At 40.4% G+C, this 17,992-nt stretch overlaps 1 protein-coding gene across 1 annotated transcript in view; it reads right to left on the bottom strand.

The window, feature by feature from the left end:
* Positions 1–3,235: 3,235 nt before the first annotated feature.
* Positions 3,236–17,992, bottom strand: part of LOC136568745 (neuronal acetylcholine receptor subunit alpha-7-like) — a 58,092-nt gene continuing 43,335 nt past the window's right edge. The window contains exons 9-10 of the mRNA XM_066568917.1: positions 9,507–9,616; positions 3,236–4,296 (exon numbers count right to left, since the gene is read on the bottom strand). Of these exons, the coding sequence (XP_066425014.1) occupies positions 3,775–4,296; positions 9,507–9,616 (632 nt within the window). The 3' untranslated portion in view covers positions 3,236–3,774. The remainder of the gene's footprint in view (positions 4,297–9,506; positions 9,617–17,992) is intronic.

Below are 17,992 nucleotides of genomic sequence, written 5' to 3'. Positions count from 1 at the left end.
ACCCTTGTTTAGCATCTAATTCCAAACTGGGTATGTAATTTTGGAAAGCCTTTCAGCCAGAGGATCACTGCTCAGCCCAATCCCTTAACCCAGATGTTACCTCACCAAGTCTTTAACAGAGTTCTAAATTTTTGTTCTAAATTCTGCCAAGAGGAGCCTCTTCCCTTACAAAAGGGAAGGCATTTCAGCCTTCAAACCCTAATTGTTTTGCCTTTATTTACTTCTGTAGGGATTTCTCAGTATTTGGGGATTTCTCAGTATTTAACATTCTTATTGTCTAAAATCCCAGATTAGTCCTGTTCTTCATTAACTTTCTTCTGATTTATAGCATCCTCTTTTCCTAGGCACTTGGTAATTCAGAATAATGGATTTAGATCATGATCCCCTACTTCTTTATTGTCATCAATACTGAAAAGTTAATTTCAAATGAAAGACGTATGCAACCTCACTGTAATATAGAAATACTTGACATTCACTGTTGGAAGTTACACAGCTGTATTTCTCATGGTGGCAGATAAATTAGAAAACTTGCAAGACAAAAATTAACCTCCAAAACCAAAGAAACCACAGACTTTCATGTGTGTATCTAGATATGCTAACTCATGAGTCAGAAGTAAATATTATGTTTGACTATATTAATTGTTCTTTATGTTTGATAAATAAACCAGGGCAGATTCTCATTTTATTGTGCTGAATAGTTTTATTGCAGAAACCTATTATGTCTTCTGGGAAATAAGGTGCTCCTCAGCAAGGTAAAGTGCACAAGGACCTTTACTATCATGTTCTGTGTTACCAGGGGACAGTAACATTCCATCATTCCTGTGTAACATTTCTACACGTGCTTGGATTTTGTGGGTTAGTTTCTTGTTGCCCTTTAACTTGTGCAATAAATTAGGGATTTTTTCCTTCTCTTGGAATTAAATACAATACGACACTAACTGGTGATGCCATAAAGAGCTGTGAATCAATATGTCCCAATATTTCAAGTGTACTATAATTCTCAGGAAAATCTTAGATTGGTTCACACTTTATTCTGCAATGTTCTCAATGTACAGTAACCATTTTTCTGTGCTAATTTTACACTGGGTTTTCTACAAACTTTGTGTAACAATGCTATTGCCTTTCAGAAGGCCAAGTGATAAGTGGATAGCAAAAGGATCTCCCTCATATGCGACCTGAAAAAGTAATCAGCAAGTAGTTTAAGTCCAGTGTGATGAGTTCTAAATTGCAATTTGAGTTTTAGGACATGTCTATAAGGGACAATCTAACAGTACAAAGTAATGGCCTATACAATCTAACAGTACAAAGTAATGGCCTATAAATGGATTTTTTTTATTTCTATCAACTTTTACATATGAAAAAAAGTTATTTAAACTAATTTTTCACTGTTGTTTTCAGATAGTTTCCATCCTCATTCTGATCTTAAGGTCTATGCATCTAGTTAAAAACACTCTTACAGAACAACTCATTTAATGTAAGGGAGCAATGCTTTGCATGAGGATGCTAAGTTATTTTGTCTGTGTGATTTAACATTAGCTTTTACCTTTTTTATCCTGTCACTGAAAATTACTTTCAAAAATGCTTTTCAAGCAAAAATATTAGTGGTCCTTGAACAAGTGCTCCAAAGTTCATTTAGCATCCTTTATCACAAGTTGCAGAAATTATGGGATATTTAGACTTTTAACTAACAGAAAAATGAAATTAGTATTTCAGCTGCTGTCCAAGAGAAGAGCCTGGTATAACTAACCCAAACCCCCAGAATGATTCTGCTCTTCAATGAGGTTTTTCTGTTAGGAAAAATCCTCCTGAATTACATTCTATACCTCCTCAAGGACAATTTTGTAAGCAGAAACAGCAAAATGCACAAGAGAAATCACCAGGTATTGGCAGCTTTCTCTGCAGGCTTGGAAAGAGTTACTTAGAGCACAGTGCTTCTATCAAGAAGAAGAGATTTCCCTGAAATATGGATAGAATTAGTGGGGGATTTTACCATTGTTACCACTTGGAGCTGCACATGGAACTGAAGTAACTAGGAAAACTGTGTGAAATATAAAACAGGTCACTGTAGTCAGGACCTTCTTAGGCTGACCTCCTTAGGTGCTTTTTTGAACACAACTCCAAGAAGTATGATAAATCCATGGTTGTGATGATCTAATCTTACTGCTGCAGAGGTTTAACATTCAAAATAGTGAAGTCTCCATTTAAAGCCAGGTATTACCACCTAATAAAGGCCAGAGTGGAAAAGATGAGGGACCTTTTCCTTTAAGAAATAGTAGCATATTCCATCCATAGAACTACCAGCTTCACCATCCATTTTAGATGGAAGTACTTCCTGTTGAGTAAAATCATGATCATATTCTTTCTCTAACGATGATGGTGTAAAGGATCCCATCATGCAGATAGGGGAAATCTTAATTTTTTACTAACCCTGGAAGAACAGTAAGTTGAAAGTCAGCCAGAAAAGAAAATAGATTGTTATTTTCTTCTAGTAAACATTCAGAAAAGTGTTGTGTTACTCCAAAGGGCAAAGGTGTCTACAACAGATCATGTTCTTTCGTAGCTCTGCTGTGATCAGTAGGGAAAATAAAATCATGCAAAAAAGGTGTCATTCCCACCCACAGTACTGGGTAGAAAAAAGCTGCTATTAAGAATAGCGCTTTTTTCCCCCTCTATTCCAGGAAGTGGCATAATTCAATTATGTTTTATTAACATACAGACATTATATTAGAGAATATTTAGGGACAGAAAATTGATAATAAGCATTGATACATTAAAGTTGAGCAAAATAAAAATAGTCTTTTATACACTCCTTTTAACAAAGCTTAGTGATCACATAGAAAGGAAACTGTATTAATATAATTTTCAAAAAATACTACTTCAGTGTAGTAGTAGACTGGATGGGAAATCTGAGCCAAATTAAATCTATGGACCATTTCCTAGATATTATGGAGCCACAAGATTCTGCCTTAATTGCACAGAGTTAGTTAGTATTAGGTTGGCAACTGTGTTCCAAGAAAGCAGTGATATTTTAAACTAAGTAGACTTTCAAGATGACAGAAACAGTTAAGCAAGCATTGTAAATTACATAGATGATTGTCAGCAAGGAGAAAGAAATTTCTTTCCAGTGTCAAAACCAATATTTCCTAATTTAAATTTAAAAAAAAGACCCAAAATGATTTTCTGGGAAAGATACAGTCTTAACAAATTTACCAAGAAAGCATTCCAGTCATTGTGCTAGCTTGAGCTAATATGATGACGGTTTATTTTCATAAATACAATATACAGCATCATGAGACTGTGGAGATACATTTTTCAAATCTGAGAAGTGAATGTCACAGCCACACCAAACAATAATTATAAAACACAGACATACTGAAAACAATAAAATTATGCAAAAAATTATAGTCTTCAATGGTCATTTAAATTAACGATATCCAAAAGTTCACAAATTCAAAGTAACACATTGATACTAGTGTTAACTTGTAATAAATATATTATAGTATTGTAATGTATTGAATTCTTGTATATCACTTACCACAGATCATGACATAATTACATGTGGCACTAGTCTATGAAATAAGTAACGGAGTTCAATACATTTACTATTCAGTAACTACAATCACTAACATCAGGAATAATTATGTCCTGAAATTATTTTAATCCCCTTCTGTGTATGTTAGCACATGTAAGTACACTTCTCTATTTGAGTTAAATTATCTAGTAAAATTACTGGCAATATTCACTTTTTGATTATCATGCTCATCTTTGAAAACCTTACGCAAAATCCTTTGAAACAGCCTCTATAAAATTTGGAGCAGACATGAGTATTGTGAACGTGCAAATGATGGCAAAAAGGGTAAATGCAACCAGACATAATCTGTCTATGACAGCAGCTGCAAACTTCCATTCACTGCAGATCTCTTCACCCTCATCTTGTTTCCTGAACCGCATCGCTATGAACTGGACTTCCTCCAGGATCTTCACCATCACTGGAAGAGTGTCCATTAAAGCTTTCTTTTGCACAAGCTCAATATCTTCTGCTAAGGGGCAGGTCATCTTCCCACCTTTGCTGCCGAGGTCGTTCTGCTGTGGGCAGCAGGGGCTCTCCATGGCATGGTAGCTGTAGATGGTGTTGCCGTTGCTGGACTGGTGCCCGGGAAGGACGTTCACTTCCATGCTGTTCACGCTCAGCTGCTGCTTGGAATAGCTGTACTTGCAAGAGAGGGGCTTTATGTTTTCCCCAGGTTTTTTCATTCGTAAAAACCAAGCACACCAATTCAGCAGGATGACACGGACCTGAAAGAGAGTTACCATGGCAGATATACAGGAGACTCTTCATCATTTAAAATGTTTTTGTGACTACTATAGTTAGTCTGCACAGTTTCTTAGAAATACTGATGGATTTCTTTGTTTTCCAGCTATCTGCTTTCAAAATGTTTATTTGAGGGTCTAGCCTTCTACTAAGGATAGCCCTTTTTTGGATCTGTCTTGAACATAGGGATTTTCAATGCCCACTTAGCTTATAAAGCAAAAGAGATGTAAAATCTTACTTTACAAAATGGTCCTCGGAGACCTATCTTTATTAAATACTTTGAGACGTCTGCAATTGAACAGACAGCCCAAAATTGGCTGCATGGTTTTCAAACATTTCTCAGATTGTAAGGAAAGAGATACAGTTAAATATTTTTGCGTGTCAATGTTTAGATTTTGCTGAAAAAAAATCACTATATGACAGATTCTAGAACATTTCCCATCCCCATTGCTATTGTTTCCATTTAAATAAAAGACCTTGGTTGGGTTTTCATGGCTTTTTGAAAGCTATTTTATACTTCTTTGAGGAGTTCAACTACAGCAGGCTTTTTTTTTCAAAAGAGTAAATCAATTACATTTAGCAGTTCAAAATCTAAGTGCCGCTATTAACTGCTGTCATTTTCCTGTGTGCTGGTGCATCACGAGATGCTCTGACGTGCACATGGCAGATTGTGCCTCATATGCTTCTTGTCAAGGTCATTAAGTGAGCTAACTCCGGAGAGTGCTTCCAGAAATTTTTTCCAGTGAACTGACCTTCAGATGTTTGGTCTGAGCCTGAGCCTGCTAGAATTCCTATTGGTAACATATACGGCAGGAAAAAGGCTGTGGATTCAGTAACGTCTTGTGTGAAGAGCAGCAAACTAAATTAGCAAAATCTTGTTATTATGAGATCCTCCAGGTATTATGCATACAAAAAGGGCATTTGCAATGCACTTGAGAGGGACCCTCCATGCACACAGGACTCTTTGATGACTTTATTTTCCTGGTTGCAAGCCAAATAATCTGACATCAAGGAGAAAAGAGATGCGGCCTCTGGTTTTCCCTTTGAGCCTTGACTCCCAAGGACTCCCTGTGTAGTCCTGCTTACTTTGGTCATGTTTGACTTGGGACCACACTTTGACTGCAAAGATGTTTTAGATGCAGGAAAAGTTGACTCCTGTATTTGCACAGTACAGATACAGGAATACAGGAATGGGGAAATTACAGACAGCACTTGGAGCTACTGCTGTAATGACAAGCATAATTTCAGAAAGGAGGAAGCCTAAGGAATCACAGATAGGAATAGTAATAATAATAGCCAAAACCAATGACCAGTGAAAGGCAGTTGCACAATTTTTTAGTTCTGCAATGTGAGCTCTTCTATGTCACAGTTCTGTACCATTTTCTGTGAGCCACTTTGCTTCTCTCTCTCTAGTCAATGTTTTGTTCTTCATCATTGTCATGGTTTTGGCTGGAATAGAGTTAATTTTTTACCTAGTAGATGGTACAGCATGGTGTTTTAGATTCAGTATGAAAATAATGTTGATAAAATACTGATGTTTTGATTGTTGGAAAGTAGTGCTTACCCTGAATCAAGGACTTTTCAATTTCCTGTGCTCTACCAGTGAGCATGTGCACACAATGCCATGAGGAAGCATAGCCAGCACAGCTGACCTGAACAAGCCAGAGGGATCTTCCAAAAGGATATAAAGTGTGGGGAGTTCGTTGGAGGCTGTCAATTGCTTCTCAAAAACAGGCTGTGCATCAGTCAGCAGGTGGTGAGCAATTGTTTAGTGCATCACTTGTTTCTCTTGCATTTTATTACTCTCTGTCATCATTGCAGTTGTTATTTTTTATTATTGTTACTCATTATTATAATTAATATTATTCATATTATTATATTGTATTCTGTTTCAATTATTGAACTGTTCTTCTCTCAACCCACTAAGTGCTGGAGTTTTATTCTCAGCATCACAAGGGAAGAGAGCTGGGATGTGAGCAAGTGGCTGTCTGGTACTTAAATGCCAGCTAGATTTAAACTATGAAAGTCCTGAAAGACTGTTTTCCATGATTCATATTATTTTGCTTTAAATATTTCATTATTTTCTCCACAGTCACCACAAACAAATAATTACCCATAGTGTTGCAGCCTAAAAAACTGATTCTGCCTTTAATTGAACTTACTTAATTATAATGTGCTCAGACTGCTCATGGACACAAAATGGGACAACATGGAACAAAATGAAGGTCTTAATTTCTAGTAATGTGTCAACAGTGTCAGTTGCAAAGGGGAGAGAGAAGTTAATTCTATAGGAATGTGAAATTCCAAAACACTTAGTCAGACAAACTTTCTTATTAGAAAATGTTAATATGTCTGCCTTAACTCTGAAAGGATACATGAGGTGAAAAAGCACTTTTATATAGGAATGCTGCTTTTCCTTCAAGACAGAGGTTTTATTCCTTAGGGAAATTACTTTTATAACTACAGTCAAACCCATTTCCCATAGAAAAATAAATACCCAGAAGACAGTAACACAGCTTTTAATTAGCTTGGATTTCAAATGCCCTATTTCCTTGAAAACACAGACACTCAGGCATCAATCTGTTCTTGTCATAACAATTAATTCAAGAGACAGCTGCAGCATACAGGTTTTTGGATTACAGCTAAGTATGAAAATATGAATCTACACTTTCACCTGCATTGTCATATATGGAATTCTATGAAGGAAGTACACAGGTACAGCTGTCTTTAGAGGTCAACAACCCCTCTGTGAGCCTCTCCTATCTATGATACAGCTATCCTGCTAGCTTCCATCACAGACACCAGCCTGGCCTAGCCCAGAGCAGACAGTCTCCAGTTAAAGCTCTCTTGATAAGGGACATCTGCACCTAGGAGAACTGTGCATGTCCATATCAACAGAGAAGCCTGAAACCTAACAAACCTGCTTTAAGCACAACAAAGAGCCAGAGTTCTCTTGCCTTTTCCCACAAAACCCCTTCTTCCCTCAGTGCTTGGTCTCTTTATACCTCTTTATCATGAAACACTCTTGGCTGTCAGTAGAGAAAGGCCAGTTGAGCTGTAGTCCATTGCTGATGTTATCCACTCCCAAACAGCTCCTTAGCTGGGCCTTCTTTAGTGTTTTTTTCCATGCTAGCTCAGCAGACATTATCAAAAGTGTCCATCAGTCAGCAGCTCTCATTTCTCAACTGAGTAGCCAACATGCCCTGACTGAACACCTTGAATTTAAGTTCCTCTCTTGGAAAAAGCTGGTTTGTAAGTCATCAAAGATTAACAGAAAGGAAGACACAATTCTAAGCAAGGGTATAGGAAAGTGAACACCTACAGAGAGGATAAACACTGACAGGCACTCTCCTGCCTCTTCTATTGCAAAGTGCAAGCACAGACCCTTTGAGAGACAGGCAGGAAAAAAAACTGCTCAACTGTAAATGGTTTAGAAAGCAGCTGTGTTTAGGAAATGCATCCATTCAAATCTTCTGGGTCTGCAGAAGCTCCCATACATGCCAAATTGTCCAATGCCTCTCCCTGCAACTGACTCCAGCAGACAAATCCATTTAAGCAGGAGGTGAGAACAATCCTGCAACAATATCCAATTAATCAGGGCTAGAGTTTGCAATAAGCTGACGCCTGGCTCTGACATGAAGAGAACATTGTGGGAAGTAAGTAAATGGTAAGGGCAGCAGCTGGTACTGGAAATGCAGAAAAATGTAATGCAAAAAATTTTCTTCTTTCTTAAGTTACTTCTTCATTTCAAGTTTTTTTTTTACTGAGCAAAAGTCATTCAAAGTGTCTGTAAGAAACACCTGACATAGGTGGACAGGCAAAATTGAAAAAAAAAAAAACAACCCCAAAACAACAACAAAAAGAATAGAGACTAACACAAATTCTAACAACTGAGCCTTGGCCATGGCTTGTAGAGTCTAAGTGCCTACTTTTATGGGGTCAGCCTCTTCCCTACACACTTGGCATTCACTCTTTTCCTCCTGAGATCCCTCAGCCCTGTCAACTTGTCTGGTCTACGCCTTTTACAGTCTATCATCTGCACTTCCCAGTTATGCTTTCCAGAGTTTTTGCTTCCTGATGGCATGTTGTGTAATGTATGCCAGTTCAGCTGTCAGGCCACTGAACAAGGTTTCTGCTGAAGGAGAATTTGCCACACACTGTATTTCCAGACAAGAAAACATGAGACTGGTAGAGAGCAGGAGCTGACTTGCAGGGCCTGTGAGGAGCACTAACATGAGGCATTGTGTCTGGGATCCTCAAAAAGCAATAAAATGGGTTCTGTTACACTGTTGCAGACTCTGTCCATGAGGATATCCAAAAAACGTTTCCCATATTTGTGCCCTCAGGTTTTGCCTACAAGCAGGTTCATCCAGAATTCACATTCTCTGCTGCCTTGAAAATAAGAGGTTTTTTAATCATACAGCACTTTGGGAAATAATTGGGAAATGTCAGGATAATTGTGTAGCATGAAAAATGTGGTGAACAAGATATCAGAGGATGTTGTGCAACCAGTCTCCTACAAACAGGGTGGTAGATAGTTGACTGTGACTATCTGCTTCTGCTTTTATCCTTTTTCATTCTCTGAACACAAGCATACCTTGCCTATTTTAAAATCTTTTAAATTGATAAAACATAATTTTCTTTTAACTTGAAAATCTAAAGGAAACATTCCTTTTGAAAGCCAGCTGGCACTGGTGCCAGACCTCTCTGGGCTGACAAAGTCTGCTGCTGCAGAGAAAAGAGGGTTCACATGCTAATGCACTGGGAATAGATCAGATGGCAGCAGACAAACTGCCCAGTAGAGACTAGTGTTTGTTTAACACATTCTGTCAGTACTGCTGTCTGCAGGATAAGAAATTAAAGGTCTGCACTTGCAAAATGGGTGGTGAATGAGATAACTTTGTAGTGACTCAACCACTCCATCATAATGTTGAAAACAAAGGCCAAATAGGAGGAACTATTTTAATGGAGGAGAAACTGGTTTTAGTGGAAAAGCACATTTAGTATGCTTGCTCTTTCCCTTCAATTGCAAACAAAAGCATCAACTATGCTGTTTGTAACTGACTCTTCAAATTAATGGAAAACTACTTCTGCCTCTCACCTATAACAAGATAATAAGTTTACTGTAGCTTTTAGACAATTTTCTTTTCTTTCAGTAGTAACCTCCTGAATGTTTCTCACCAAAGCTGCTTACCCATTTGGGCATCTTTCCTGCTTGGGGGTCATGATGGTGAAACTGCAGAACCAGCACTGTTACCACCACAGACAGACCAACGATGACCATGATGCTAGCGAAATACTGAGCTGCAAGCAAAAGGAGGACTTGGTTACAGAGGGGGGGAAATACAAGGAGCACATAATATTCCTTGGCTATGCCTCAAGATCTACACATGAGAGGCACTGCATCACAGCAAACCAGAGAAGAGCGTGCTCACATGCATGAACACCCTCTTCTCTGGTTTGCTGCACTGGAGCATTTGAGCTGTGTATCTGCTCAGCTCCCTTCTCTCCTGTGAGGGAAGGCCCAGAACATACAGAAGGTGAAAACTGTTTGGGTTTTGTCCCTGAAGAGGAGTGTAGGGCCTCACAGTAAGAACACTTTTGTGCCTGCTGCCAGGACAGTGAGAAGTTGAGCTGACAACACCCACTGACCACCAGCATTCCTAGTCCTAAGCCTTCCAGTGTACCAGCAGAGGTGCTGGAGGGAGATGCTGTCCTCTTGGTGCCTCTGCATCTCTCCAAAAAGTGTCACCAGTTCCCCACCTTTGCACCACTATTGCTCACAGGTGGTTAGGCATATTTCTCATTACTCTTAGCACTCAAGACCACTTCTTCCAGTTCCTATGAAAGTACATTAAAGCCTCCTTGAATGCTAAATTTTAATCTGCTGTGCAGGAAAGAAACCAAGGTCTTGAAAGCCAGAACTGAGGCTTGAAGCCATATCTCCTAAGTGGCAGTACAGCTTCCTCATGCCAGATGTGAGGCTGATGCGCTGGAGTGTAAAGCAGAATTGCCCACAGGGGTAATGACATTTGAAGGCTTCAGTGGCAAAATACCAGGGAGCATTACTGTTGACTCACATAATGGTGCAATGTGGGAGAGCACATCACACTGCCCCAGACTGCAGCCTCTTGCCATCCCCAGCCCTCCCTCCTGCAGCTTGAAGGAAAAGTAAAGAAATCAATCAAAGCTCCAAAGCAAGTTTTGCTCTGCCTGTGTTTCTTAATTCCAAATCCTACTGCTTTGGGTGCAAAAAGCTTGTCTACAATAATGAGGTTCTAAGGCCTTCCTGAAAACAAGGCTGCAATTGCTTCAAGAGGTATGGCTTTGCATGACAAAATGAATTACATATCTAGATTAGAAGAATAGTCCCAAGGGTGACATGAATTTAAAGGTCTCTATTGCACTTATTCATAGAGGGGAGAGTCAACAAGCAGGCAGAAGCAGAGCAAACCAGGTTTCATTGAAGTTGTTACATGTCCCATGTTACAGAAACACAGCAGTGTTGATATTGTTGGTTTAATTACTGCCATGAGTGAGTAAATAACTTCCTTAAACTTTACATATTTTGATGCCACCAGATTTCAAAGGCCTGAAATAGTCCATTTAAAATGGCTTTAGCTAGGATTTTTCACATATCCTTGGAAAATTAGTCACCTGGTTAAACTTGGAAACAACCTGATAATATCTGACTCAAGATCCTAGTCAATGATTAGCAAAGGCATTGATGCTCCCAGGTTTTTTTTGTGCTGTAAAGCCAGGAACAGATGTCAGGAAACTGCTGTATAGAACAGCTGTTAAATAGAAAACAGTTCTCTCCAGAACAGACTGGGAACCAGAAGGGAGTCAGGGACCCATAAAGAAGGATATTTTATAGTTTTGCCTGGTGGTAGGCAAGGAAGAAGCTGGAGATGTGCCATCTGCATTTTGAGGGGAGGAATGGGGTGCTCCCATTCAAGGTACACTGAAGTCTTCAGTTGGAAAATAAGGATGGAGGACATAGTGCACGGTACTTGAGCCCTATGTGTTAGTGTGAGGCAGTCAAATGCGTACAAGATGTCTCTGAAATCTGGCAGGTAGATCTATGCCCATCAGGTAGGTGCAGGTGCTGTATTCAGAGAGAAAGTTGCAAAGTCCTGGAAATACCCAGCACTGCTCTAAGGCTGGATTTTGCCAATCCTAAAGAGACAACCATGAAAGTGGAGGAAAAATATAGCAATGATTAGCACAGCTACTGGTCTTTCACATCTCTAGCTGGAGATATGATGAAGGCTGTTGCCTCCTTTTTTGTGATAGGAGAAGGTAGAACTAATAGCCATTGATCACAAAGGAATTGCTAGATCACATGCCCATGCATCACCTTGATTGAAAACCTGACTGTCCTTACAATCTAGAACCAGGCAGGGATGGCCAAGACCCTGGGTCTAGACTCAGTGACCACTCTCGCCTGTAAGGGAAGGGAAGGAAAGCCCTCAGAAAAAAAGGTATGGCTCTGAAATGATATCCTTACTTACTCAGCATTTTCTGATTTTTCTTCCAGGGTTTAATCCTACATCATCTCTTTCCTGGCAGCAGAAAAACATAGTCTTACTGCAGCAGGAGAACTGATGAGGAAGACTCCTGTGCTGTCCTCCATGCACCTCCTTAAAAGCATGGCCTAATCTTCCAGTCTGATCATTTCTGTTCCTGAGAGTCTTTTGCCCTTGCACCAGCAAGGTAAAACCCATCACTTGGTGACAGCTACAAGGGCTGCTGTCCCTGTTCACCTGTGAGGAGCCAATTCAGTTTTGTTATGCCTCAACAATGGTTGTCAGAGGCACGCAGGGCAGGGGTTGCACATGTGCCACATCCAGGAGGCAGCTAAGAGAAGATGGAGGAAAGCCTTGTCTCTGGGCAGACTTTGCCTGGCCACCAGTTCATGTCCCACATGGGACAGGCAGTTCCATGAGCAGGGGAACACTGAAGACACTGTACCCCAGAGACACTCTCCAGTCAGATGGCAAAAGGTCTCTGCCAATGGACTGCTCTGGGACATCAGACTGGGCCAATGGTCTCCTGTCAGCAGGCAGACTTTGGGAGGAGCTGGGGGCATAAAAAGTAACAGCATTATAAGCCTTGGGGGCTCTGTAGGGCCTGTTCTGTCCTTTGCCTTTTGTCCTTTTGGGAGCTTCTTGAGTCTTATGCTTTTGCCCTGGCCCCAGCTGACCTTTGGGCTCTCCTGCCCTCACTGGCTCTTGCTCACCCGGGCGTCTGCCCTGCCTTCCTGTGTCCCTGAGCAGTGCCCTGCCTGCTTCGTCTCTGCATCCCTGCCTGAGCCACCTGCATCCAACCCTGCCCGCCTCCGAGCCTGCCCACCACCATGATCCTTGCCATGACTCTGTCCGGGGTCCTGGCCCTCCAGCCCAATCCCTCTGCCCTCGTGTCTGGCCACTGCAAGATCTATCCACAGGCAGGCAGTGTGCACAGCCTTGGGACAGCAAGGGCACTCCCCAACCCCTGGAGGTAGCGCCCTCTTCTTCCCTCTATCTCCTCTCTCTCTCCCTCTCTCCCATATTTCTTCCTCTTGCTCCATCTTCTCTAGCTCTCTTTAGTAGAGTAAGTCCTTTTTATTTTGTCTTTTCATTACCCATAAATGGTTCTCAGATATAATATTTGCCTCGTTTGGCTTAATTTCGTTCCAGACCATCCATTATTAAAAGAACTCCTTGCAGTTCCCCACAGTGGAACATGACATCACCTCTGGCACCCTCTCTGATTATGACTATGACTCAGCCCTCTCCAGCAGCCCTGTGAGCAGAGAAGCCTTTCCTCTTAAAGGACCAAGCTACAATGTTCATGGATAACACCTCCTTTGGAGCCACAGGGCTTCAGTCTTCTCTCATTCTACCCTAGCCCCACACTGCCCTGAATTAGCAAACTCTCTTTCTGGGTCTCCACTGATGTGGCTGAGCGCAGAAATAGGATGTTGTCCTGTGAGGTGGGGCATGGTGGGGTACAAGTAATGAGATTTGGTCTCCCAAGCAACAGCCTTGGCCTAGCCACCAGACCTTTCTGGAAGTATTTTAGGGACCATCCTAAATCCTTTTTATTCATTTAGGCCTTTGAAGCTGTTGCCCCCACAAAGTCCTATGCCCATGTGTCTGTTGGCAGAGGCAAAGGCAAATCTGATTTTATAAAGAAGCTCAGCCCCTTTTACTTAAACTGCAAGAGGAAAATGCTTAACAACTCCCACTAAACATCCCTCTGTGTTCTACTTGTAACTCCTAGTTACTAGATTAACTTGGAATCTTTAACAATTCCCTTCATTGTGGGAAGTGTCAGGGACAGCAACCCCAGATCAGGGTGCATGTGAAAGACCAAGGATCTGGTTGCTGATAATTCACCTGCTCTGAGGCAGAGCTTGGAAGCGACTGCTCTGGGTAGCTGCCACAAGCCAGAAAAATGCACCAGACAACCTGTTACACAACACATTCTTCAAAGCCATGCTCTTCCTATGGTCAGGCTCCATCATTCACAGCCTAAATGGTGAACAAGACATCCGAAAAATAGGAGGACTCCCAAAGATACTACCCACAACCACTGCATGCCTCACCATCGGCAACCTCGCCCTAATAGGAACACCATTCCTAGCAGGGTTCTACTCAAAAGACCAAATCATTGAAAGCCTAAATACATCCTACTTAAACACCTGAGCCCTACTTCTAACCCTTCTATCCACATCGTTCACCACAGTGTACATGATCCGCATGACCGTATTAGTACAGACCGGTTTCGTTCAAATTCCGCCCTGTGTTTGGAGCCCTTCAACATTCCTCAGGGATACTGAGGTCTGTACCAGTCACTTCTAAATGCTCTTTATAGGTTTTAAAACCAGTAGGATGCTTTCTTCAGCAGAGGTGAGTGAACAGAACAGGTGGTTTGGATGCTTGATAGGTCTTCAAGAAATATGAAATATTTCCTCTTGTACAATTGATATTCCTCCTTTTCTTTGCCAGAGGCATTATATAACAATTTGGATAGCAGTTTTAACATCTAGCAGTTGTCATCATCTGTCCCAGGACAATCAGAAGATGATCAGGTGCTGTTATAATTACAAATATGGATCTAATAAAACCACAGATAGTCAGAAGATCTTCTAAAAAGTCAGTGAGAACAGCTATTTGTTCTTTGCAGGCATACTCTGATGTCACCTACATCAAAAATATAGCAATGATTTGCAATTCATAATTTGAAGAGCATTCGGAACCATTTTTTGATGTTTTGTGTCATTATCTGATGTTAGAGAAGCACCTTAGCATTATTTTATAGATGTTTTGGAAGACATACTGCTAAAGGGGAACTTGATTAACTTCAAGGACTCATTAGGGTAAACAAAACAGAATCCCTAAGATGAATGTTTTGTCTTGATTTTGTCATGGAACAGTGGTATCATATCATATCAATCATATCATACCATGCCAGCAGTTATCATCTGACCCAGATTTGTTAACATAGTCAATCACAAGAAAGAGAGTGTATCTGCACTGTGACCAGTCACAGTCTTCTTGTTCCTGTGAAATACTAGGGGAAGGAGGAAAGTGTTGTGCTCAAATATTCACATTGATCAAGTTGTATGTTGGATGCCTCCCACCGGTGTTCCTGTTTCTATTCTATTTTTTCAGAAAACATCAGGTTTTGCACGTGAAATCAATAACTGGGTTAGAGCCACTCTAAGTCTGGTAATTTCAGTAATTCAGGCTGAATGCTTGGTATTTCTTGTGAGCTCAGAATGAGATATTCACTGCTCCTACTACTGGAAATGGCCCAGGTGAGAGAACTAAAGCCTGTACAGGTTAATGAAAACCTCAGATACTGGCAGAGGGGCTTCCAACCATCCTTCTTCTTTTCTCCTATGGCAGGGATGAGGCCTGGTGCTCGGCAGATACTGTGACAGTCTAAAAACGGTAATGGCAGAGTTACTGAGAGACCAAGAAATCAAAGATAGAGGAGAAAGCCTCTTTATGACTTACTGTTGTACACAGACAGCAAAGAAATACATAAGTGGACATACAATTAGGGTACTTGTGTTTTGAAACACTTCTCCTTCCACATGCTTTTGAAGAATAGACATGGGAGTTTGAAAAGTAAAACTGTTCTCTAATTTCATTTGACTGTATTTTTCTGTAAAGAAAAAACATCCAAGACTCTTGGCTTTGGAAAAGCATCACTGATCATGGAGATGAAACTGTAAGAGCTGCCATGAATGAGAATTTCTGTTTCATGAAAGAGATTGAGTAGGGGCCTGATTCTGACAACGAACCAGGCAGGACCATGAAAAGATAGGGGGGAAAAGCACTCCAAAAACTCAAATAGGGACAGAATAAAGTGAGATGGCATCAGCTGAGAACATACTGTAAGATGACAAAAAATATAATACGGATTAATCTAATTTTCCCTCTAGTGAGAACAGTTAATGCCTTATGTTCCTAACTTAAAACAATCTGTAACTCCTGAAGGTCGCAAAGCACCACATTGCTTCCCTGTCCTAGTAATTTCCAGTCTCATTTGCTCTATGACTAAATGCAAGAAATCACCCCAAGCATCTGCTGCAAACGTACTTTACTACAGTGCAAAGTGTTCATGCTTACTGAAATGGCGTAGGCATGGTAAGGAACAGCAAGGATGGGACACAGCTGGAAAATATCATTATAATGGAGCCCTAAGCAGCAAGTAAATTGTGTTTTTTTAAAAAGCAGAGGAGCTTAGCAAAATAAGACAGAGAAATTCGATTTTGTTAACTGAAGATGGAGATAACTTTATTTTTATTGTGCTTTATTTGATACATCTAGCCAAAATGTCAAGCATCACATGAATATTAATCATAGAAAGTGCCAGTTCCTCATATTTATGAACCTTTCAAACACTGTCTACATACCAGCTTCCCACTTTCTGCTATAAACTCATTTTAAAGAAAAATACAGTGGTGTTAGTTTGGAGAGAGCTGGTCAAAAATAAGGATTTGCAGCACTTTGAAATTTTTTTAGCATGGAAGACAACCAGATATTATTAACTACTTCTCCTGTGCAAGGGGAAGCCTCAAATTGCAAGGTCTAAAATGTGTTTACCAAAGAAACAAATCATCTGACCAGCCTGATACATCTGAATATCTCATTTCAAGATTTGGATTTTGGGCAGAAGCATGCTTTATCTGCTTTGACAAAGTACTTTGAAAATAATACTTCCTCAGAGCATGGGCTAGGATGGACAGAGAGCTGCTAAGTCAGAGCTTATTGCAGCTTTAGTCAAAAGCTGAAAGAGTCCAGCCATGGGTGCTGCTGGCTGCTTTTCTGTGTGACTGTACCTTCTGTGCTACCTGGGGCCTGAACTCAAAGCCTGCAGAGCTTCAGCTCAATACAAGTGCAAAGAGCTGTGTGAAGTTTTCAAAGCAGGCATTTTAGGGTTTGTCTCTATACGGTGTCACCCTGCCCTCATAGTGGTGGGACTGCAGCACAGGAAAACAGAGATGAATTGCAGGAAGGGGGGGGAAGTGCACACAGTGCCATGCGGCCCCAAAAGTTTTGTCCCTCTGGAGGTGATATTGCAGGCAGGAGAAAAGAATACTCAGGAAGGTGTACTGGTTAGGCTCCTCACTGGCTTGGCCTAAATTTTCCAGAGCAATGGCTTTTGGCCATGTCTGACTTAACGTGGGCTGTGGCTTGATCAGTCTTTCTGAAAAACTGGCTGATTTTGGTAGAAATTAAGTATTACACTAGGAGATGAATTCTTTTAAGTCCATGAGCCCAAACTAGCAACTTATCCTGAAGCATTATTGAAGAGTTTCCTACAACAGTGCCTGATAAATTTGATTCTAGTCACTGCTTTATTTGGTACCACTGGATGTGGGACCACATTACCACCAACTGTGTAATCTTAAGGAGGCTCCAGCCAAACGACAGCAATGAAATGTAAGAGTTATAGTTGAATCTGCATTGACTTTGAGGAATTTGTTCCTTAGTGACTTCTTAATGCATGATTTCCTAATCTTAATTATAAGGTTGCTTTTGGATAGAAAACACTGTTTTATGAAACAGATCAGGGATATGAAGACTTTAAAGGAATTCAGGCGTGTATCTATTGCCTAAGGAAAGAACTCATCCTTTCCTGAGAAATGGCCACATAACCATTACCAAAACCAGATCCTTGTCCACTATTATTTACCTAGAATAATAGAATCATTTAGGTTTGAAAATACCTCTAATATAATCGGTTTCAACCATTCACTTAACATGGATCACAATATCTTTATTTAAAAAAATGATCCTTACAGTGTAGAGCTAAATACCTTCAATGTACTTTTCAGATTAATTACCTAGTCCTTTGATTTCAAGAGGCAGAGCCTGATCTTATACAAAGGCTCTAATTAAAATAACAATACTCGTTGATAGCAGTATTTGTTCAATTTTGATTTAGCTGCTGAACCAGGAAATCAACACAGTCAGACATGGTTACGTCTTCCTATGTAATGCACTGGATAAGTGCAATAATAGGCACTGGAAGGTACACAAAATCCACACAAAATTACTGGCATTTATAGTTCAGAACAAATCTGCATAATTACATAGGTTTTTAAAAAGAGAAAAAAAACAATTGTCTTATACCTGAGCTGTATCACACAGGCCTTATGATTTTACCCAGTGATTA

The sequence above is a fragment of the Molothrus aeneus genome, chromosome Z (assembly GCF_037042795.1).
Source record: "Molothrus aeneus isolate 106 chromosome Z, BPBGC_Maene_1.0, whole genome shotgun sequence".
Lineage (NCBI taxonomy): Eukaryota > Metazoa > Chordata > Aves > Passeriformes > Icteridae > Molothrus > Molothrus aeneus.
Note: the sequence above shows the minus strand (reverse complement) of the source record. Positions and strands in the feature narration are given on the sequence as shown.